Genomic DNA, 25,301 nt, shown 5'->3' on the forward strand with positions numbered 1-25,301 from the left:
GTTCCATACAGTGTTTCTTTACTGTCTCCTAATTCACAGACCCAAACATACCACTTAACTGTCAAATGCCAGTTTAATTGCACTAAACTAAATCAACCAACATAAAGTGTTTTATCACACAATTCATCAGTTTGTCACATCACTTGATGGTCATTGTTTAAATTGGTTTAAAACGCCCATTTGGTTTTACTTGTAAACATACAACATTAGTTACTGGGTTTTAAATGTTCACTACATAGTCAAAGTTTATTCCACCAATATGTTCTGGCATCAAGAGTCATCCAGATTTGGTCCATATGGGAAAAATTGGGGGAAGGGGGAAAATATCATTGTTTTTGTTGCTATTTATTTATTGTTTTACACTTTTTAACACACGCGCAAATACAAAGAAAGTTTCATATGGTTGAAATAATTGCTGTCAAGAGAAAAATGCCAGACTGCATGATAACAGATTTGGGTATATAAAACTATGCAAGAGGCAAAGCAATTTCTATACTTCTCACATGGTCAAGCCAATTGAAAATATGTTCCTTAGTCAACCAATTGTAAAAGTGCTTCTCATCAACAACTCTGAGAACATGTTTCAGTTGCCCTTACCTCCAGCTCTTCTCCAAGCCATATTTTATGGGCTGTTTCTCCATAAAAGGGGCAAATTTGTCTATAGAACAACTGGACTGTCTAGCACAGCAATCTGAGTATCTACACAAAAAGCCAGAACAGAAGCACCAGTTGTTAAGTCCTTAACAATTTAATGCATGAGTTACAGATGGGAATAAAAGCTACAAGTCCCTCAAGTATAGTTGTACAACTTCCTATTAGAAAACTGTTATAATTAATTGGTGGTAAGATAGGCTTTGATGACTTCAGGCTAAACTGTCTTATTGCCCTGCTTTCAAAAGAAAACAACTAGTGTGATGCCCAAAACTAACTCTGGCTTAGTAAAACCATAGTTTGGTTTCTTTCACTTCCTCTGCAGCAAACAGAATTATGACGAAGGTTAACTGCCTCTGGGCCTGGGTATGGTATACTGCCATTACGCTACACAATGACAGCGCTCCCCAGTGCTGTTCTTGGCAGCAAGAGTATCACAGGCATGACCAACCACTGAGAAACTATGCCAGACCAAGGGGATTGTTTGCAATTTAAGCCTTTCTGCTTTGTTCCACAATAAAATGTGATCTTTTAATACCTTGGGGAACTTAGGGAATATTTACAACAATATTTTGAAAGTAAGCCTTTCCAATTTAAGATCACTCCCCATCTTTAAAAAACTGTACAACAATCATCAACACATTTACCAAGAAGCTTTCCCATTGACTTCAGTCCATTGAAAGCATGTTTATGATATCTTCTGTATCAAGAATGCATCCTACAAACAATGGCTGCCTAAAGCACTAGACAGCAGAAGAATGACAAGGCACATGGGCAACAGCACAATTAGTTTGCCACCTTTAATAGGCATGTAAAAAGGTAAAGGTAAAAGTACCCCTGCCTGTATGGGCCAGTCGTGTCCGACTCTAGGGTTGTGCGCCCATCTCACTTAAGAGGCTGGGGGCCAGCGCTGTCCGGAGACACTTCCGGGTCACGTGGCCAGCGTGACGAAGCTGCTCTGGCGAGCCGGCACCAGCGCAGCACACGGAAACGCCGTTTACCTTCCCGCTATAAAGCGGTACCTATTTATCTACTTGCACTTAGGGGTGCTTTCAAACTGCTAGGTGGGCAGGAGCTGGGACCGAAAGACGGGAGCTCACCCCGCTGCGGGGATTCGAACCGCCGACCATGCGATCGGCAAGCCCTAGGTGCAGAGGTTTTACCCACAGCGCCACCCGCGTCCCACTATTAGGCATGTACCTTATGTCTTAAGTGCTGTCGTTTTCCCCAGCATTTAAACGTAACATTTCTGTGTGTTACGTATCTGTTAGAAGAAACCCTGTCAGAAGAGAATGGCAATCTTTTATACGGTCCATTTATGCTCTGCTTTCTGACCCAAAAGAGAGAACTTCTTAGAAGCCTTAGGAACTGCTGGCAGTGCCATCAGCTTCTACACCTAGAAATCTAGAGTTCTACCACTAGACATCTAGAGTTCTGTCATCTGGTGTATCTATAAAGGCTCAGAGAGAAAAGAAAGCAACATTTTCTGCCTCAGAAGTCTATTATCCCTGTGATGGTATGATAAGTGGTATTACACAGAACCTTGGGACTCACAGTGAACAAGGAGAGTGGTAATACTCAAGCAATGCAGACTGGTCTACAGGCCCACAGAGAACTGGTCACGGTAAAAAGGTAAAGGGCCCCTGGACAGTTAAGTCCAGTCAAAAGCAGCTATGGGGTGTGGCACTCATCTTGTTCCAGGTCAAAGGAGTGGACATTTATCCGCAGACAGCTTTCTGGGTCATGTGGCCATCATGACTAAACCACTTCTGGCACAGTGGGACACCGTGATGAGTGCCAGAGTGCACGGAAACACCATTTACCTTCCCACCGCAGCAGTACCTATTTATCTACATGCACTGGTATGCTTTTGGACTGCTACATTGGCAGGAGCACAGAGAACTGGAGCAATCTCAGATCTGTATTGAAGCTGTAACCTTCTACCTGCAGAGAAAAGAAGTCAAATGACTGGAGGATCAAACTAACTAAAAGTAATGTTTATGTCAGAGACATAAACTACACATTGCTCTTGTTCAGATGAAGGAAGGAAATCACTTTTTGTTGCAGTGCTGGGGAGTGGAAATGCAGCAGAAAGTGGGGGCAACTAAATTTTGCTACCTCCTGTTTTTTTGCCACAATTTTAAATGGGAAGGGGCATACACACTTAACACACTATGGGAGAAGTTACGGGGGGGGAGGCAGAATAAGGGAAACAACTAGCTGGAAAAGGATTAGATGCCCCTCCCCACTGCTTCTCCTTTACTGTACCCCCTGAAAGGGTAATCAGGCAGCCGTAACACACATTTGATTACAACCTGTTTTTTGGGCACCATCAGCAGTATTCCACAATACAACACCAGACATGTCTACTCAGAAGTCCCATTGATCTCAGTATGACTTACTTCCAGGTGAATGGGTATAGGACCGCAGCCTTAGTCACCCTGCAGCAGCATTTTTACAGAAAGTAGGCAAGCAAACCTGAAGTGCAGGGGAACTTAAATTACTCACAGCTTTGGAAGCAAACATCATAATTAAAGCCAAATGTAAATTAAACACCAGAATTGTTTCATCAGCTGCATTAGTAAAGCAGTAATTTAGAGTCATTGACAGGAAATAGTAAAAATGTATTTCCTCATTGCACCTAGAGCCAAGTGTTTCTACAGGGTAGAACTATAGCCCCAATTGCTAAACATAGTGTGAGTCTGTGGGTTTTCTAGAAAATGGCACATAGGATTATTCTACTTGTATCTTTCAAAATCCTGGATTCATAACTTCCCTACTGAACAACATATGTAACATGGGACTTCAGCTACAAATAAATACGGTCTTTCAACAATAAATTAAGAGCTTATAATTCTTAGCATTTTGAATGTTCAAGACACTTCACACTGTTGTTGGCACCTGTCTGTCTTGAGAGACAATGGAGTGCATCTCCTCTGTGAAGCAGAGGCCTGGGCTCCGTGTACAGAAGTCCTAGGTTACCCAGACACCAAGATGCCCCCCTCTCTCAGCCTTGCTGATGTGGTCCTAAACAAAGCACCAGCTTGGCTATAGGAGTTGCCGGAAGGAGGCGTACAAGACATCCAACCGCCTTAAAAACTCTACTCTGGATTTCTGTAGTTTACTCTTAGCCTTTTCTTCTCCCAAAGATGTCCCACAAGGCAGCAGATAACACACTTTGCATGCACTTTGAATAATCCAAAGGGCCAGACTTCAAGGTCAAACAGCTTTCCTAACACATGGCCCTAATGGGTGATATCCACACAAATGTTATTAGCCACTTCCACATGTTCCAATTAAGAACATACCATTTAAAAACACAGAATAAGCAGCATCGATCAGAATAAGCAGCATCGATTTTTTTTACTCAGACCAGGGGTAATCAAAAGGCAGTTCAGCATGTACTGGTAGATCTAAGGGTTTCTGAGTCCCAGTATTATTTTTTATTAAAAAAACCACCCACAACAACTAAAAGGCTTTCCCCCATAAATATATTTCCACACACACAACACAACACAACACAACCCATTACCTAGCGCTTGGCTGTGGTTGGTGGATCTTGAAAGTTCTAGTAAAAACAAACAGACACAGAGACAAGAAAGACACAGACACAGCACATCCTGCAAAACTGAAATCTGCCAGTCCCTGACCCAGGGAACAAGCTCAAACAACTAAGGCATATTTGGGGGGAAATCTCCAGAAAGGAAAATATATTGTGATTGGGTGTTGGGTGACAGAATATGGACATGGAGCACAACCCACCAGAATATTTTTTGGCCAAAGGTCTCCTTTAACTTAGAACAACACAAAATAAAAGCAATCCTACCATAATCAGTTTTTAATTGGAGTAATTCCTGGTGGAGCCTGCCCTACATGACTTCTACTTACCAAAGGTAAGAGTACACTTAAAATCTGAGATTGCAATACAAAATATCATCAATGTTTAAAGACTGAGGCTAACACAAAAGTGAACTCCAAACCTGTAGAACGCAAAAATCCCTAAGTGATTTAACCAATCCTGTCTTTTAAAATCTTTCCTTTTGGACTGCTGTGCAAAGCACTCCAACAGAAACCAACCACAGATCTCCCACTGGTTTCACCCTATCAGATTCCTGCTGGCAGCAGCCAAAATATAAAGAGCCTGGCAGACAAGCAACAAGAATTTCATGCACACCTACAAGCTACTACATGAAAGCCATGCCACAGGGCGACTGGCAACTATGAGGACCAGGATGCAGGATGAGGTAGGTCTTTGGTCTGATTCAACGAACACTTATTATTATTATGCTCTTTGTCTCTTACCACTCTCTTGAATTAACATCATAACCACTCTTGTAAAAAACAACAACAAAAAAGCCTTCAGTATTCTTGAGCACACAGAAATAGGTATCCTGCTATTTCATGTCTCTGAAATTAAGTAATGTAAGAAGCAGGTCAGGTATTAGACCCATAGCTAGGCTATTTATATCCAGCCCTTAATCTGAATATCTCAGGGCAAGGTAACACCAAATTCAGCCAAATAACCCTATCAGCATCAATAAAATCACAAAAGAAGGTAAAAATTCAATTTTTAAAGATCAGAAATCCAAATATATCAGGTTTTAAGCTCAGACTGAAATAACAGCAGTGAATGTTTTAGCAAGATTTCATAAAGCAAAGAGATCCAAGGCAGGGGAACCACCTCAAGTCAGCTCAAGTTATAAAGCTCCCACAAGCAGGACGATAAGGAGAGCAACCCTGGTAAATTAGGACTATATAGGGAGAAGTTCTTTTTCAAGTATTTAGATACCAAACCATTCAGGGCTTTATGAGTCATCTGTAACACCTTAAAATTGAGACTGGGAATGTATTGGCAGCCTGTGCAAATCTTTTAAAAACAGATGTGGGAACTCCACTCAGAAGCCAAGCCACTTCATTTTGCACTACTTGGAGTTTCCAGGTCATCTTCAAGAACAGCCCCAAGTAGACAGCATTATAGTAATCCAAATGAGACATTATTAACAGCAGGGATTACTGTGGCCAGAGTATCCCTATGCAGAAACAGCCATAGCTGGGGGAAAGCATTCCATGCTGCTGCTACAATGTAGTGTCACATGGTAGAATCCAACAGTGCGCAAGCACACACACTCCCAACCTACACACTTGTTCTTTCAAGCAGAGAGCAGCACTGTCAAGAACAGGTCATTCACATAATTCCTGGAGCCAGGAACCACCAAACTAAAGCATCTGTATTATCAGGATTCTGTTTTAATTTATACACCCTCAACCAACCCATTACAATGATCAGAGACTACTAGTCCAGCACCTACATGACCTCACCTGATTCTGATGACAAGAAGAAATACAGCTGGGTGTCACCTGTATAGTGGTGCCACCCAATATGAGCTACCATTTCACTTCTTAAGACATGAGAGATAATCTACAGCACTTTAACCACCTGTGATGCTTGAAACAGAATGATGTAAGATACAACTGACATCACCGCTTGAGATATAATTATCAAATCACCCACCGTAACCTCAAGTATACATAGGTAAATTATTGATTTTGCTGCAATATAATCCCTTGGAATCTCAGGTTTGCAGCTTGCAAAGAATTACTGTATTACCTTCTGCCCACTCTTTGCTGCTGGGGCTTCTCTTTGGCTATACTTGGGGAAATGCAATCTTTGTTATTACAAACCCTGGTTCATGTACCCACTTTAAACCATGTTTTCCAGTTCTGGTTTGCTAGCTCATCAGAAGCCATTGCTTATGCCCTGCCAACAATTGTTCAACTTGCTTAAGCATGGTTTGACATATCTGAATTGAGCTTCTGGAAGTATTATCAACTATTTCATCCAAATGTTGAACACCACTGAACCTGAAGAAAACCACACATGAACTCTCCCTTTTTCAGTTAAATGGTCATCCATGAACTATACACTATATTCAAGTAAGGTGCATGTACTAAAAAAAAAAAAAAGATGCTGTATGCATCCTTTTGTTATTCAGATGCATTAGCTGGCAGATATAAAACCAGTTCCAGAAACTTTTCTCCATTGGGAGAAATGTATATTATTATTATTACTATTAATCATTTGTATAGCACTTAATTCAAGAAGCTTCACATATACATGATCTTGAAAGTATTACAGTAACCCTGTAAGGTAGGTCAATATAAAAAAGATGGAGATCTGAGATTGAATTTTTATTTAGAAGATTTATAAACCACTCCCTAAGCGGTGTACAAACTAGCCTTAACCAGCTACTGGGTTCATGGTAAAAACCAAGGCCTTTCAAATGCATAACCACTAGCAATATAATTTATTAGCAAAAGAAAGAAACCTGCATGGATTTTATAAGAGCATGCCACAAACAGGATACTAATTTCCTGTTCACTCCTCTTTGCAGGTTTTTCATTTACAGTATTCAGAGGTAGAGATTTTTCTCATATATTCTCCCATGCAGAAAAATGGTCACACTGAAATTGGCCTGTTGCCTCTTTGCTGCCTGCTGTCAGAATTGGAAAGGATTTCAAATAGATAAGGTAAGACATAGCTCAAGATCTTACATTAACCTTGACAGAAGACGATTGCACAGAAATTCCCTCATTCTTCCTATCTAAATGCCAGAATAGACACAGCAAGAAGTTCCCTCACTCACTCTTCTTGCATTGTGACAAATTTTCAACTACAGTAGTTTAATCTGTATGTTTAGCATTGGTCAAACTGCCAGTACTCATCGACTATAGATATCAGTCATCATTCCTAGTAATTAAATGATGAGTGTCTAGCAAACTAAGAGTACCACTCGCCAAGGAAAAGTCTCTAAACATTTAGCTATAAAGGCAATTGATCATTTAGTACCAAAATTACATTTAAGTCACAATCTTTATCATAACAAGGCTCTCTAAGGCCACACAACATAAAACTGCCTAGTACAAATTGGTAAGAAATCTTACCATTCTTGAGAAAAGAAAACCTGCACACTACTCACTTTTTCCAGTTAGCTCTCTAATGGATATTCATTTCCTCATTTGATCAGAAAAAGGGAAAATAATATTCAGAAAATAAAGCCAAGAAATGAGTGTTCACATCTTGTGACCGAAATGGAAAGACCTATTTCTTCACAGCTTGTAAGGATGACAAACAGCAGCTATAGACAAAGAATGCTGGACGAGGTTATCAAGGAAATCTGCATTTTTTTACATCAACAACCTGAACAACTGTTCACGGCTATTCCTTTTTTTAAAAAAAATACAAGCCTGTCCAGATAGGAGGGAAATGATATCATCAGTTTTCCAGTAAACTTCAGCTACATGACAACAAACCCTACCAGCGCTGTCCTACCTACTATCAGTGTACAGAGACAGGTTTCTTAATTTTCGGTGTACACCAGTGATTTTAACCAATTCTTACATCAGTCCACTCTACACAATCCTGCTATGGACAGAAGAAGCTGCAGTGACCAAGTTTCTTCAGGTGAGACAATTGGGGGTTAGGGTTGACCTGCGAATTTAGGTGAGTTTAGGTATGGAAGAAGCGCAGAGAAAAGAGCAGCGACAATAAAATGTGATGACAAGCGGGGAAGATGGCAGAGCATATGGGGGAAGCAAGTACGGTGTTTGCAGCCCACTGCCCCACCGCCCTCTTTTTCCAACCCTTCCTCACAGCCTTGGCGGCGGGAGGTGGGAAAAGCGAAGTTTAGCCCCTTGACATGCAGTGGAAGCCAAGCAGACCCGGACACACGTATCGCATATGTATGTATGTACACACGAACCCATATTCCAAGCGCGTATTAAACGCGAGTTTTTTCCCTACCGCATGTGAAACTCCACACACCGGATATCAATATAGGTACGGGATATATATGTACATATGCGAATGCTGCTCTCAGGCGTAGTTCGCGAAGCAGCTCGCAAAAAAGCAGCGCCCGCCCCGCGAAACAAGGGTGTTGTGTGAAGGGTGGGGGGACGGGAGAGGGAAAAGAAGCGCGTAGCGAAGGAGCATCCCCGGCGTCAAGCCTCCCTTTCCCCGCAGCCGCCTCCCTCCTCCCCCTTCCCCTCAGGGCGGCCGGCCGGCCGAGACGTACCCAGTATCAGGCACACCAAATCCAGCGCCACATAAGGGAGTCTCGTCTTGTCAAACATCGCGGCGGCGCCCGGGACTCCGTGTGGACCGCGCCGGGCTCACGAACAGCGGCAGGGGCGCGGAGGCTGGGAGCCCGAGCTCAGCCGCATCCAGCCACAGGGCCAGCTGAGGCGACGAGGGAGGAAACGAGGAGGAGGAGGGGGTGGCGGGTGTCGCGGAGCACGCTCCCTCTCTCTCCCCAACCGCACCACAAAGCGCCTCCTGAGGCGCCGCCACTATTATGCGGCCCTCGCGGAGGACGGGCTGGTGCTTTAAGGGAGGAGAGGGGAGCGACCAAGGGAGGGGAGGCGGGGTTCGCGCAGGCTCCGCCCACACCTCCGGCGTGCTCCGGCTCGCGACGCCGCCGCCGAGCGATTCTCTCCCACCCCCGTCATGCCCATCATCCTACCAATCTTTGCCCCGCCCAGTCGTTCTTGCCTTTCTTTTTCGTTGATTTCCGACGCGGCCAATCAGAGCTCTCTTTCCGACCTTTTCAGGTACGTTTCTCCAGGCCGCGCCGCCCACCAGGAGGCTGGCAATCGCCCTTCATTTCCCGCCCCCTACGCTCCTGATGGGTACGCGCGCGCGCGCACTTTTTCTCTTCACAGTTTGCCGGAAGCGGTCACGGGCATTTAAAGGAGGAGATGTGATTTTTGTTCTCTCACTCCCCCCGCCTCGCCCTGTCTGTCAATTCTTTAAAATACACTTGCATTAAATAAAAGTATGCAAGGGGGAGATTGGACACATGTTTTCCATTCCATTGCATACTTTTATTAAACTTAAACTACCCCCCTGAATTTTATTGTTATTTTTTTTAAAAAAATACTTCTTTCATTTGTATTTTTAAGAACTGCATTAAATAAAACCCAACACGTAAATGGGGAGTCCCAGCTGCAATGGATTGCGATGAGTCTTGGTCAGAAACGTTGACCTTGAATCACTGTACTGTAAAGCCCTGGAACTTACTAGCTGAACTTTTATCTCTCAACCTATATTGTAATAAGGTTTGTTGAGATATAAAATACATAAATTGCTCCGCTGACATATTGGGACAGCAGAAGAGTCTGAAATGAGTATGCAACTCTGAATATTTTTTTATATAACAAGAGGAATTATATTTCAAATGTACTTTCAAACTCCAGGAAGTGTTGGCTCTCTGATTTTATTGTCTAAAACCTTATTGGAAAAGTGCGTGGGATGTGGAAATAAGTTGATTACCCTTATTAAAATGTTTTGCAATCCATGCCTTGTCATCTTAATTATCTGTTTTGAATGCAAGAGATTGTAGTATGCAAATCAGTTATAAAACCAAGAGATCAGTGATTCAATCACTGATAATAACAGACCTAACACTGTACAATCTGGAAATACTGCATCTTAGCTGAAAGGAAGGCTGTTCCATACACACCAATTCAATGACCATATCGGGGGAACTATGTTTTTCCCTAAGGAAGGGTGTTGTCGCTGTGGTTGTTGTCAACATAAAAAAATGATATTTTGCCACAGAAATTTTACCCCCTTGCCCAGCTGAAACATCCACTGCAATTGTTATATAGAATATGGTTATGTAACATATAGAATTGACTGCATAACATCTGAATATGTATTTGTACTGGAAGACAACACTGTATTTGGTAACTGGTTTTAAAATTTTCAATAAAATTCTTAATAATAATAATCATCTCCTCAAATTTTTCCATTATTCTATATTTCTGAGTATGCATTTATTACAGGCATTTCAAAACTACCACTTAGTCCTTTGATGCTAAAACACGAGTCAGCAAACTTTTTCAGCAGGGGGCCGGTCCACTGTCCCTCAGACCTTGTGGGGGGGCTGGATTATATTTGGCGAGGGGGGGGGATGAACAAATTCCTATGCACACTATGCTCACCAGACACGCCCCACAAATAACCCACAGATGCATTTTAAAAGGACACATTCCATGCAAGAGCACCAGGCAGGCCAGACAGTATTGTAGATGATAAAAATTAAAAATATTTTTTTTCTTACCTGCACTGATGATAGTCATTGTTTGGATGGGGGGGGGGGTCCTTGCCTGGGTTTGGTGCTGTGTTGTGGCCTGCTGGGCCTCCTGCTTGCAGCACCTCTTCCACGCTTCGGGGGTGGGATGGGGGCCCTCCCGCCAGCAGTGGAGGCCAGATCGCCGCCACACAGCCTGTTCTCCCCACCCTCTCTCTTTTCCCTCCCCCCATAAATTTATCGCCTCCTCCCCCACCCTGGATGGTGCCTCTTTTCCCACCAGGGGCAACTCTGTCTCCTTTTCCTCCTCCTGCACCTCCTGAAGGAGGACTTTGCGCGAAAACGCGCATCAGCTTCGCTCTTTTTTGTCTTTTTTTCCAAGGAGCTCAGACAGCGGCCGGACCGAGTTAACGACCCTCGCGGGCCTGATCCAGCCCGCGGGCTGTACTTTGCTGACCCCTGTGCTACAACAAAACTAATCAATGCAACATTCTCAGCATTCAAGCATCACGTCCAAACTATTTCACCTTACAACCTCACCAACAATTACAAGAAATAGTTGAGCAATAGATTGTCAACCTACAAGGCAACAGAGCAATGTCAAACAGGATTTAGCAGACTGACAACTTCTCGAATTATAAACATTAAAGATTCCTTGTATTGTTTCCTGATCCTTCAAGTTCAGGTTCAGGACATTTTCCATAGTGTGTGATTAAGAATGCTTTTTAGTCTGGAATATGCTACTTGTTAATACTGTTAGCAAGGCATAGAAAGCAAAAACATTACATGACTGAAATTGCATTCTAGCAATAACCAGCATTTTGCAGTTGAATTATATGTGGGGGGAATCTGGTTTAAGTGAAAATGGCCTCATGCGCTGTGAAAATGGAGCTCAGTTGGCAAGGTGGTAAACTAGGATGACACAATAGAGACATGGGTTAACAGTAAAAAGAATTTAACAACAACTACAGGTCTCCATGCAAATAAATAAATAAATAAATAAATGCAAATAAAATTACAGAAATGATTGTTCAAGCACTTTCTACAAAGCCGAGTTTCTCTTCTGCCTCTCCTTATATGTGATATCTAAATGACTAGTCACTAGTGGGCCGTAGAACAAAATGTTGCAATGCGGAGTGCTCCTGCTCCTGCATCCAACTAAACCAGTCATTCCATTACCATTCCCCTCCACTTCTCCATTTTAATAAACCTGCTGACACTTCCACTCTTGTGCAAGGATGTTTTAGCTATACAGGCACTCAGATAATGAGTCAGTATCATGGCATACAATCTAGTGGACATTACAAGAATCACTTTGGATTGTAAAAAATAATAATTAAGAGGTTTGTGCAATGTGCATACTATTATGACAATAAGATCGCTGGAGTTAAACTATTAAGTGCTTGCAATCTTTATTTTGATTCATGAGTTCTGGGTAACTACACTTAGTTCCAGGTAGATTAGTCTAATCACACTTTAGTTATTTCTGACATTTATATCTCACCCTTCAAGGGCCACTTGACATTCCCAAGACTACTTACAAAAGAGTAAATAATACAAATATTACAAAACATGACTTTATTTATTTATTTTTAAAAGAATACAGGACAGTCTAACACTCTAATCAATTACAAGTTATCACAGATTCAAATAATTAAAAACTTTTAAAATTACAATGCTCACATGTCTGGGGAAATGAAAACTTCTTCATTTGATACTAATATACTAATAATGAGTCATTTGATGCTAAATGGGATATGCATTCCTATGCAGAAACAGTAGTTGTTACATATGACTAGAACAGAGGTTTAGAGCCAATGTTTTCCCCCCTATGGAGTAACCAATATGGCACCCTCCAGATGTTGAGGACAACAACCCCATCAGCCCCAACTAGCATGGCCAAAGATCACAGGAGTTATAGTCCTCAACATCTGGAGGGCGCTGTATTGGCTACCCCAATACATTTTTACTCATGCTAGCCATTTTCAGTAACCTCCTTATCACCTGCCCTACGCCTCAAGTCAAATATGATGTGGAGTTTCGGGCAGGAATGATAGGGCTCATCTAAAAGTATGTTTGCAGCTGATTGACAGTGCCCTTTCATAAGGCAGAACAAGAAATCACTTTGAGAGGGGCTTCTAAACCTGCATAAAAGATAGGTCTAAACTCTAGACACAGATCCTTGAGTGGTAAGAGTAGCGAGGGAGAAGCAAAAATGTGTTCTGAAATGGTGATGTGTTTTAAAAAATGGCTCCAGTAAGTAGGCTTATGATGCTTCTTGCAGTGATGTCAGAGGCACTGCCTAATAGGAGGCTATGACACAAGTGGATTTGGATTTGATATCCCGCTTTATCACTACCCAAAGGAGTCTCAAAGCAGCTAACATTCTCCTTTCCCTTCCTCCCCCACAACAAACACTCTGTGAGGTGAGTGAGGCTGAGAGACTTCAGAGAAGTGTGACTAGCCCAAGGTCACCCAGCAGCTGCATGTGGAGGAGCGGAGACGCGAACCCGGTTCCCCAGATTATGAGACTACCGCTCTTAACCACTACACCACACTGGCTCTTCCACTGCTATTCCACTGCTTCAATACTCACAATTTTGTTGTGTTTCCCATAGCAAGAATCTGTAGGTGAGATTCAATGTCGCAGTATTGCATCTGCTCCACCAGCGCAAGTATTTCCACAATCTCGCTTTTCCTCCTCCCTGACACTGCTCTGGGGGAATCTCCCAACCCCACAGAGATGATGGGGGAGGGTGTACCTGGGAGAAGGAGAGCAAGAAAGCGCCAGTTGCTCTAGCAGAACTTCTTGCACAGGCTCCCACTAGCAAAACTGTATAGTTGAATATGGTCCATTGTTTCCCGCAAACATTTGGTGCTGGGAAACTGCCATTCTCCTGGAGTGGAAATATTTATGGAGAGGATGACATCTGGATTACACTCACTGAATTAGCATATGTATATCTGCAAAACAAATGCAACCCAGCATCTGTAAGGTCCTAGAGAACTGCAACAAGTACGGATGAAGCATATACTATGCTTTGATAAATACAGCCTTAAAATTTATGAGAAGCATCTCTGTAGGGCAGGTTTTTCAGAGCTTCTAATAATACTATTCATCTGTGCTCACAGAGGTCAGCAAGGCTTTGTGTTGAGCCATAAACATAAGAATATTTTTTTTCCATTGCCAGCTGTACCAAGGGAACTCATTAGTTCACAACCGTTTTCATTTTAAAACACTAATAAAAGTCCATTGGACCAAACTCAAACTTCTCATATGTGGACATACAACTCCCAGCACTTGCTGAATTTTGTTACAATATCAAAATAATAATTGACGTCACGGGATGCAGTGGGGGAGGAAACCCACAAGATTAAGTTAAAAACAGACTTCACAATGTGATTCTCACAGTCCTCTGCTGGATCAGCCACTGTGGTTTGTTCGGAAACTACTTTAAGGGTCACATGCCAAAGCATTTACATAAAAAAAGGCGCAAATCCAATTTCAGCCAAATGTAGTTATTGTGGGAACCAGCCTACACAATCACACTGAGGATGTGAATCACCAAGCATATGAAGCTCCTCTTGGAATCAGGAACTTCCCCCACTGGGACTTAGATAGAAGTTGGAGGGTGCCTTGTGGGTCACCTAACCCAACCTCCCACTCATATGCAAAGTGAGAGCACTCCAAAACAGGTAGCAGGCTATGGAGTGGGGCAGAGATGTCTTCATGACACCAAAGTGACTGCAGCTTACATAGGTGGGGCAGGGCAGGACGTCAGAGCTGAGTGGGTGCGTCGGCTGAGACAATCTGATACTCCCTTCGGTGCACCCATTCATCAGCCTTGTTCTACCCTGCCACATCGCCATCCAGACAAGTCGCAGCATTGCCAGTGTGAGAAGGGCAGCTCTGCCCCATCGCAAGGATGCTACTGTCCCCATCAGATGGCCATCCAGCCTCTTCCTGAAGACCTCAAGTGAAGGAGGGCCCACCACTCCTCTAGGCAGTGTTCTTTTTCTTTTATCTTGGGACCCCAGGTGTTGGACTAGAACTCCTATACTTCCTAGTCAGTTTAGCCAATGATCAAAGATGATGAGAGTTGTTGTTAAACCACCTCTTTATTATTAATTATTATTCTTATTATTTTGAGTTTCATGCATTTCAATAATGTTACAATCAATTTAACATTTAAAAACTCGACTTCCTTCCCCCTCTTCCCGCAGTTCCTTAAATTTATTTTTAATATTTTCTGCATATCCAAATTAACTTAATTTGCTCATTTATTCATCTACTTTAAATATATACTCTTATAAAACTGCAGGTTATTACAATAATCCTGCTAATATTCTTATCTGTTTACAGTGTATTTGTAAGTATTCAATAAACCATTTCCATGTTGTAGTTTGTTAAGGGTTGCTGAGAATTGTACTACAATGAACCAGAATTCTCAGGATGTGGGTGTGAAATGTGCTGTCACTGATAAAAACACTTCAGACTATTGTGCTTCCTCCATGTTGATGAACCACCATTAATAAGCACTCTTAAAAAGAGAGAGAGATAAGATTCATCTGTCAAGATTTCTTCTTAACAAATCCATGCCGACTCCTGCTAATCACTCCACTAATAAGATGCTTACAAATTGACTCCTTTGTCATCTGTTCCTAGTATCTTCCTTGTTTTCAGAGACAAACTGACTGGTCTCAAGTTCCCTGGGATCACCTTTTCCTGAAGATTGAGACATCTGTCTGTCTCCAGCTCTGTAACACCTTATCTGCTTTCTAAGATTTCTCAAAAGGTTCTGATAGCAAGATATTTTTGTTGTTGTTGTTGTTGCCTAGGAAGTAATTCAGCAGTTAATGTAGCTAATCATTTCCTGATGGATTCCTCATTAATCTTGAGCTGCAATCTTTACTTCCTTGCCAGTTGCACTACATATACAATGTTGCATAAGATGGCACAGAAATATTACATTTGCCTTGCAATTACTTGATCTCTTTTTTGCATCCTTTGGCAATAAGGATGAATGCTTAAGCCATTTCTGTAAATCAGTTTTGCAAATTGCCTTTTGAATTGGTCCTGAAAGCTCAGCTACCCATAGTCTGCACTGCAGTACTTGTCTTTATATTACATTCAGCATAACTGATACAAACCTGATGAGCTGAGAAGTGGGGGAAATCCTGGCTGTATTGCTGTACTGGATTTTCTGGCTAATTGGGAGCAGAACTATACTGAAGATGTTAGCATACTTTATGTTATCGTGAAAGCATGTGAAGTTCAAAACCTAAACAAAAGAAGCAAAGGACAGTACTGTACTTTAGTTCTTACAGAACATAAAAATATAAGAAGAATCCTGCTGGATCAAGCAAATGGACCATCTAGTCCAGGCATCCTGTTCTCACCCATGATAAGCCTGCAAGTAGGATCTGAGCACAACAGCACTCTCCTTTCCTGTGATTTTCATCAACTTGGAATTCAGAAGCATAGATACTGTCTCCGACTGTGAAGGCAGAATATACAGTAGTCAATGCAGCTAGTAGCTACATACTGTACAGCCTTACCATTATTTGGTTTAGTCATCTTTTAAGCCTCTTGATGACTCACACCCGTTTATTTTTGTGAAACTCCATAAAATACCCTACATCTAATAGGCCTAAGAATCACAACATTCTCAGGAATGAATTATGACAGCCCTAGCTAGCAAGAGATTGAAATGGCACACATGACAGCACATTGATGCTATATAAAATGGTGTTACATTGGTCAGAAGAAATGTTGCCATTAAACACATTTCAGGTAACATCACATTTTCTTAATGCTAAGAACATCAAAGAGAACGAAGTTAAAAATATATAGATTTTTCATTTGTGTGTGGTTTGTGACCAATGTTACATAATCAGCCAATGTGAGCTCATCTGATTTTGTTCCTAACATATTTTGTCAGTTCATCAAATGTGAAAGCAAAACGATCAATGCAACAAAAAGTCATTAACCTTTTGTCTATTTTTTGGAGAGGTCATTAACAGAACTTTAGTGGGGTGGGAAATACAGAAATTCTGAATCATCTTGCATGTCATGCTTTTGGTCTAAAATTCCATTTTGAAAAACTGTTGCCAGATCACATAACGTTGAAAAATTATCTTTAAAATGACGTAAAACAGGTTAACTATATATATATATGAAAATGAAAAATAGATCTGTAGGTTGACAAATTCATGGAATTACTCAAACATGTCCTCTGTCACTCAGCTACAGCCCTTCACCTAAGAGAGGGGATGAGGAACCTGTGGCCTTTCAGACGTTGTTTGGCTCTGTTTGACACCAGCATAAAATTAATGAATAATAATAATTTTAAAAAGCTCTATTCGGCCTCTCCATGCTGGGTGTGGGGGGAAACAGTCCATGTTGAATTCTTTCCTGTCCATGCAGCTGTTCAAAGGCACAGAAACCTTGCCAGAAAAATAAAAAAGGTGGCAACCCTAACACTAGCTCATTGAATTTTTTTGCCTTAGCCTCATGTTCTTAACACCTCCACTCAACTAATCCAAGTTCACCATGAAAAAGTCATTGCTGGACTTGCTCCCAAACGCTACATGTCACCTTTCAGCAGCCAAGTTCCTTGCTTTCCACACTGAACTCCCTTTAGCAGAAGACAGGAATCATCAGCTGCTGCTTTGCATTATTGCTTAGACAAAATCCCTTGGCCAGAGGTCCGTTTCCACCTGGAACTACAGATCAGGGGCAGACTTTGGTCTTCCAAATTTTTGTGGCACCCTCCGCAAGGCCAAAATTTGGTGCCCCCCCCCCCGCCTCTGGCATTCCGTTCTGTTCAATTCACTATGCCATAGTTGTGATGCCCTGCAGCGCCCCCTAGGCTCGGCACCCAGTGAGGCAGAACCGGTTGTTGTTGTTGTTTAGTCGTGTCCGACTCTTCGTGACCCCATGGACCAGAGCACGCCAGGCACTCCTGTCTTCCACTGCCTCCCACAGTTTGGTCAAACTCATGCTGGTGGCTTTGAGAACACTGTCCAACCATTTCGTCCTCTGCTGTCCCCTTCTCCTTGTGCCCTCCATCTTTCCCAACATCAGGGTCTTTTCCAGGGAGTCTTCTCTTCTCATGAGGTGCCCAAAGTATTGGAGCCTCAGCTTCAGAATATGTCCTTCCAGTGAGCACTCAGGGCTGATTTTCTTAAGAATGGATAGGTTTGATCTTCTTGCAGTCCATGGGGCTCTCAAGAGTCTCCTCCAGCACCATAATTCAAAAGGCAGAACCAGTAGCACTGCCCTAAATCTGCCTCTGATTAGATGCTGGATTGTGTGCCTTCTGTATAGCATTCCCAGGTGCAAAAGAGAACTGTGCTCCTGTACCTTTAAGTGCTGTGTAGAAGAAAGAATTTCAGCAGACATTGCATGCAGGACTTTGCCTTTCCTCCACTTACCAAGTGTTGAGCCTGAGAAGGCGGATGTTTCAACAAGAGTGTAGCTTGGCCCTGAGAGCCTTCCACACATGACAGCCAGTTCCTATGTCATAACGCCTCCACGTAGAAAAGACCCCTTGTGTTCATCTATGCTAGTTTTAACAGGCAGCTGTTGTTGCTGCATTGTTTTTAGCATGGATAAGAGGCACCCTATGGGGAGTTTGCTTGTGGGAGAATGAAACGTACAGTCTGAAGTGCAATGGAAGTAAGATGCAAAAGGTTAGAGGGTCCCTGCACCTTTATCAGCAGGTGACACTTGCCATCTACAGATTCTGAAATCCTCTCTTCTACACAACTCTTAAAAGTACAGGAGCCGTGCTCTCGTTTGCATCTGGCCACCTTAGAAGTTGCAAAGATAGGAAATCTATACCTTACGAATCTTGGCTGCAAAATGAGTTTTTGGCATGCATTTTTTTCTGCTTTTGAAATTACAGCCTGATCCAACACAGATGTACTCAGAAGGAAGCCCTGCTGAATGCAACAGAACACAAAGCTGGTGTACGTGCTACCCTTGCCCAAAGCAGGATCCTTGTGGAGATTTCCTCACCTCTGAAAAAGCCGTAACATTCAGATGCTCTTACCTCATGTAGCAAGTAGCTATGTCCTCACCGTATGTGCCTGACTGCTGTTGGCAACAGCGGACAATGTGAAGGGCTATTAAATGGCACCTTTGCAAGTGTGTTAGAGAAACTAGTTGGTGATGCCCTTTCCTGTAGCATCTGTGTGGCGATTTCCTACCTTGCTGCCCTAGAAACAGTAGATTGTAACCAAGCCATTTGCATGTCTGCAACATATAACATATAATATATATATATATATATATATATATATATATATATATATATACACACACACACACACACACACACACACACACACACAAAATCTGAGAAAATCCTCTTCCAAAGGATTTACAGAGTGCTCAGATTCCTGAAGATGATTGTCTAGAGGGATTGGCTGTTCCTTTTGGCTCACCTGGTTATTTTGATGTTGGGAATGGTCCTGCGAATTCAACTCAGGCATGTCTGTTTCCTCCCCACCTGTCAAGTTTTTTTGTAATGTCATTACTTCCATTGGAGATCCAGGCTTTGGACCCCTCTGAAGCACCAGTCCTCATCTTACATAAGGGTGCAACAATAGAATTGCGAAATACCCGGGTTGGAAAAACTCCTCTGCTTGACAATCTGAATTTTAGCTTGTGAATCAGTGAGGGCAGTCTAATAGAGGAAAAAGTTAACATAATTTTTTGGATTTGATTTGTGGTATTCAAGGGTTCAGTCCTAACTTAAGTCGATCTCGGTAAGTCCAAGGCCAAGTAAGTCTGATAAATGTCGTTTGGAACGCTGGGCACCTTTCCAGTTAGGAGTTTGATCTGGCCTGCCACAAATTCTCATGCAGATCTTTTTTGGTTGGAAGATTAAATAAGAAGAGTTTGTTTTAAGAGCCTCTGCATGTTCTATGTCGAGCTTAGGGGTCTGCTCTGGTTGTCGCCAATCCACTTTGGTACTATGGTGTTCTGTTAATGCCTGCTTGTGATTAACTGATAAACTGTGGACCTCTTTGGATAATTGGGTTATTTGAGAGGCAATACCTCTAATTTGTTGGAAGATATGCTCAACTGTTCTTGCAATTAGAGTTAATTAGAGTTAATAGAGTCCCTACTTGTTATTCCTTTCTCTCTTAGCGGCACAGGATCAATGTGCCCCATTGCTGGATCCAGTTCCACACTCTCACCTTGAATACTCTCCCCACACTCACAATCATCTTCAAGGGGAGAAAACCGTTTTTTTGTTGGAACTATAAAAGCAGATTTGTTTAAAAAGTCCTCTATTTTAGATTGTTTGGAAACCGGTGAGAGAGCTACATCCTCTGGGTTCCTGTAGCATTTACTAGCAGGCATAGCGTCACCGTGGGGAGTAAACTAGGAGAGGTTTCCCCAACCGAAAAAGAGAGAAAAGGCTTGCAATTTATTATTGGATAGCTGTGTATTCCAAGATGCCGTTTCTGAATAAATCAATCCCAGATTTTTAAACCTATTTACTTGGTTTATGATGTGTTCATCCAGGTGCCAAACATGCTTTTTAGGGCGCTTCCCAAATACAATGACCTGCGTCTTATCGTAGTTTATAGATAAAGCATTCCTTGTGCAATATGAACTTAATTTTGCAAGCAGCCATCTCAGGCCCACCTGTGCCTCATGAGAATTACAAAGCCATAAAGAATGGTGGTTGCTGCTGGTTACATCTGAAGAAGTTTCCTAAAAACTCAAACTAGGGATTTTAAGCCTTTATATATAGTCTGGCTAGAGCAGCAGCAGTTGTGGATGCAGGAAGGATCTTGGCTCAGTGGGACCGACTCCTTGCAAAGCCAATTTTCTCTCTCTTGGAACTAGTGCTGGATTGTGTATGTCGCTAACTGTCAAACTATCCCCCCCCCCTTCATGCAATCCAAGTATTCCAACAATTTTTCCAAATCCTCATTATGATCCCAAGTGCCTGTGTTGCCTTGGGACTTTTGTGTGAGTAGATAAATGTTCAACAACACATCCCTCTCCCATCTGTCTAGCAGGCTCCACATCTGTGGCTCTTGGAGAAAGAAACGGTTCCATGTCCACATGGTCCTTGGCCTCCCAACATTGCTTCCAAGGCTTACAGCACTTCATGCTGGCTTCAGATGTTGCATCTTTGGTCGACAGAAGCAACATATATAGCATATTTAAAGAATCACTTATTTTCTCCCTTGCTTTTCTGTAAATGGTTGCAGCTTATAGAAGGGAAACTAGGAACAGTGTGTGACATTTGATGCTGCCTGGAAGGTGGGGGAAGAGATGAAACACCAAGAATAAAAACTAGGGGGAAAGGAGATCTAGTTGCTTTTGAGCCAATTTACAATTAATCAGCTTGTGATTTCTCCTTCTTCAGGATGGGTGCCGATCATGGGCTTATGCCAATAAATTTAAGGCCATTACACATTTTAAATTGCTCATTGACTAGTATTAAGGGATTGTCCTAACGGAAACGCAAAACAGATAGTAGCAAAACAAAAACAAAACATCTTGACAATTAGCCAGCTGGCCATCGAGGGGATATTTGCATATGGATTAACTTATGCCAAGAATTAAAAGAAAAAAAGAGCCCAAATGCTTTTATGCATCCGATTTGATTGTGCAAACTGCTTCCGCATGAACTAAGCCTGTATCACCATCACTAGTCCTGGGACTGCTAGCAGATGACATCAGTCAGCCTAACTCCAGGCCAGGGCCAGAAAGCAGAGTCTAGCAGTTTCAGGTGGGTTTGGGTTGTCAAGCCCAGTTCAGAAGCTACAGTCTCTACAGTATATACAGCTTTAAGAAAATGAAATGGCTGGAAAATGAGAACTCAGCCTTACATTTCTGAAAACTGGCCTAAACGAAACCAGTCCAAGCTCCAGGGTCTTCTGGTTAAATGGCAATCCTTACTCCTCCCCGTCATACAACTCAAAGATGGGGGATAAGCCAGTGAGAGTACAAAAATGCTCCTGGGTGCCCTTATTTCAGCTCTGGCCATGAGAGAGGAGTATCTTTTGTATGCTGTAAAAGTGAATAGCAGCAAACTGCCTGCCTCTCTAGAGAGGCTGATATGCCTGTAAAAAGGAGGAATTAGCTCACTTACATGCAGGATCACTTACCCTTAGGACAGAAGCAGAGGTGGTCTTCTCTTAAGGGTGTATTATTGACGGCATTTTTCCTTTCCTTGGCTTTCCAACTGTGTTTGGATCCATTTCCTCTTCCTTCGCTCTGGGCTTTACAAGGCTGGTATTTATTATTATTATTATGAAAAATCTAGCACTAGTCACCTAGTTTGCAGCCCATTGTATTAATAATAAACTGGCAGAGAGTTTATTAATTGCTGGAACTACTTGTTCTTCCCAAAAGCTGTAAATTGTTTTTTTTTTAAATCATAAAAGGACATAGCAGTCCAGGGAATAACTTGAACGTTAGGCACATGTCCCTTATTTTACTATGATATCCTTGATCCTAGAACTTTACCCTTCACCAAACTGGTGACCTCCAGGTGTTTTAGATTACACAACTCCTATCAGCCCTAGTCAGCATGGCCATGTCAACATCTGGAGAGCACCTGGTTGGCAAAGCAAGTTCAGAGTTTCACCAAATATCATGGTTGTTTTGTATTTCAGATACTACAGCTTCAAAATACACCCGATTCTGGATATTTTGATCAGGCAAAATAAGATTTGGCAAGAGGATTGGCGGGGGGGGGGGGGGACACAGACAATAAAGGATTAAATCCCATCTCTTGTTCCAAACCAAAACCATAGCTGAATCACATGTATTGCTTTCAGGCCCACTGCTTGAAACATTTTAAATTTGTCCACATCGTTGCGACTGCAATAAATTAGTTATAAATGTGTTTCGCAACAGCTGTCTGCTTTTAACTCTGTGAAATCCGTAATAATCATCTGTTGCAAAGTGGATGGATGCATGGTTTGAGCCTGTTGTTGAAGGGCATACGGTGGCCAAGTTATGGTCAAGAAGGCACTTAACCTGGACATTGCTTTTAAGAGTTTAAAATCATTTTTTAAAGAATGGTTGCAAAACCTGAAGTTTACTGTTGCTGAAATCCAAAGCTCTCACCTGTCAGCCAGTATATCCCACTCAGAAATGGAGGTACAGAAAACCTGTATTGGCAGCTCTTCTCCCTGCTCCAACAATATGAAATGACGGAATGTGTCTTATTGTACTGGGCTGCTGGCACAGGGCTTATGTTAAACTGCAAGGATGCTGCTTTGCTTGGTCTGCTGCTCTCTGTAATTTTTTAAAATACATTTTTACATGTACGTCCTATTGGTGTGCATAGCTCTTGCCTATTTTATCTTCACAACAAGCCTATGAGGTAGGTTAGGCTGAGGTGGTGTGTGACTGGCCGAATATTATACAGTGAACTTTATGAATGCATTGGGATTTGGTCTCTCTGCCCATAACTCAACACACAAACAGCTACGTGCACCGTCCCGAAATCATGCTTAATTAGTCTATACTCAAGAGAACTGTGTGCAAGCCAGGCTGCTAAGGTGTGCAATAAGTACAGTAAGTCCTGCACCAGCAGCTGGTATTTCTAGGAGGCTGGGGGAGAGATTGACCATCATTCTCCAATGAGTGGGCACATTGCCTCTCATTTACCCCTTTGATATAGGGAGAATGCAAATTCTCACTGCTTTATCAAGTATAAACTGTTTTCTATCCTAGAACAATCAGCTCTGAAACATACACATTTGAAGACCTTGTGATAGGTTTTATGTTAATTATCTAAACCTGGTCACCTTGATCCAGTTATGCATATGTGTTGCAGGTCACGGCGTTCAAAAATTAGAGCATTGTTGAGTCAGGCACTGGCTCCATCTCTTTGGGACTGGTGGGTTGAGGGAACTATAGGCAGTTTAAGCCAAGGTGCTACGAACACCACAATCCAGGTGCTTCCAGGTTTAAAGAATCAACTGATTCCCCAAACCAACCCTGTGTCACTACCTGTTTAAAAAATTCCCAGCTGTCCTGCACTCTCTCAGACATGGAGGTTTGTTGCTGAGGGAGATACCGCTGGCTGTAGACTTTCCATGGGTATCTGGAAGAAACTGCAAAAATAAAGGGACAGGTTTGTTTATGCACCCCTTTAGGGCCTGTCAAATTAAAAAACAGACAGCAGTGTTACTTAAACCTCTTCATTGCAGCAGCTGTCTCAAAGCTTTTCTTGAGCAAACTGAGCAATCTGTTACACATTTTTATTTTACTGAATTAGGCCATTGTGTGTATGATGTGTATGCTTTTTTCCCTGTGCATAGCCAAGAAGTAACATAAAGATATAAATAAGAAATAACATGCAGATATAAATACCTCACTACAGACATTTTCTGTTTAACTATTAGCACTTTGAAGGCTTCTGACATGGCAAGAAGCAGGAGCTCTCTGCCAAGAAAGCTTCTAATCACCACCATTTTCTTAATTATGCCAAACCCCACTTACAATGAAAATGTCACATCAGCTCTGGGCCCATTCTTGTTCTGTTTGTTTTCATAAGGCCAAAGTAACCTGCATTAGTTAGCAGGCGTTTGCATCTGATGGGAGCATTCGGTTGCCCTGTATGCATATGATTTTCAAGATATTTTCTTTTTTTTCAGTGCAAGCGCTCTACTTTTTCTGTAGGCTTATGTTTAAAAATAAGGCAGTAATTTGGTTCTCGGGGGAAAAACACCCTCCAACTAAATAACCCGTGTGACATGTTGCTAGAAGACAAGCTGGGACACGATCCACTGGAGTTGCCCAAGGAAAAGTTAAGTTCAGGAAAAGAAAGGAAGAAAATGGGCTTCGGTGAAGCTGGAGTAAGGCTAAGGAAACTAACAATGCTGATTAGCAGATAAGCCATCATTCATCAAGGAACTTTTAAACTAAAGGTTGTCATATACTATGATAACTCACCTCTCTCCCCAGAAAAAAGGAGTATAACATGCAGCTGCTTTGCAAGGCTGGCATCGCTCACGTTCTCTCAGACACAGTCCTGATCCTGCAATATTGGTGCCAGGAGGGGGTCAGCAATAAATCACACGGAGCAAGTGAACTCTTTATTAGAAGAAACAAGACTGCTCGGTAGTGCCAGGCCTAAGAAGCACAGGTCTTGCTCCTATGACAGTTGGAACTGAAGGTTCCCAGCTTCCTACAGCTGCCTAAGCCTTCTTATCTCCCGTGTCCTTCTCAAGCAATATGAGACTCTGCCGGTGTAGTTGTCTCTGCTCCTCCCACTTCACATCTCTCTCTTACGTACCTACTACATAGGATCTGACAACGGTACAACGTAAATGGATCCTTTGTGCCTTTACTGCAGCCAAAAGACTGGTATTAATGCACTGGAAAGATAAATCTATGGCCCTCTTCAGTCAACAGATTGAAGATACGACAACACTTGCAACTTATGAACAGATTGCTTACAGTCGTAGACTCAACAGTTGAGAAGTATGATGATACAGTCGTACCTCGGATCTCAAACGTCTTGGCTCCCAAACAAATTGGATCCCAAACGATCAAAACCCGGAAGT

At 42.3% G+C, this 25,301-nt stretch overlaps 1 protein-coding gene and 1 long non-coding RNA gene across 3 annotated transcripts in view; both read right to left on the bottom strand.

Moving 5' to 3' along the window:
- Positions 1–9,224, bottom strand: part of PLPP1 (phospholipid phosphatase 1) — an 89,860-nt gene extending 80,636 nt beyond the window's left edge. The window contains exon 1 of one of the 2 annotated variants that reach the window (XM_083576273.1): positions 8,724–9,224. In XM_083576273.1, coding sequence (XP_083432399.1) covers positions 8,724–8,781 — 58 coding nt within the window. In that variant the 5' untranslated portion in view covers positions 8,782–9,224. The remainder of the gene's footprint in view (positions 1–8,723) is intronic. The other variant, XM_083576274.1, reaches the window with a different exon arrangement.
- Positions 9,225–13,318: 4,094 nt separating this feature from the next.
- Positions 13,319–23,001, bottom strand: LOC310744718. Its single transcript, XR_014539700.1, has 3 exons — positions 22,852–23,001; positions 21,885–22,008; positions 13,319–16,024 (listed from the first exon to the last, which is right to left on the bottom strand). It is a non-coding gene; the product is annotated as an uncharacterized lncRNA (long non-coding RNA).
- Between the last annotated feature and the right edge of the window lie 2,300 nt (positions 23,002–25,301).

This window comes from Podarcis filfolensis (assembly GCF_964270895.1).
Source record: "Podarcis filfolensis genome assembly, chromosome: 11".
In the NCBI taxonomy this organism is placed as follows: domain Eukaryota; kingdom Metazoa; phylum Chordata; class Lepidosauria; order Squamata; family Lacertidae; genus Podarcis; species Podarcis filfolensis.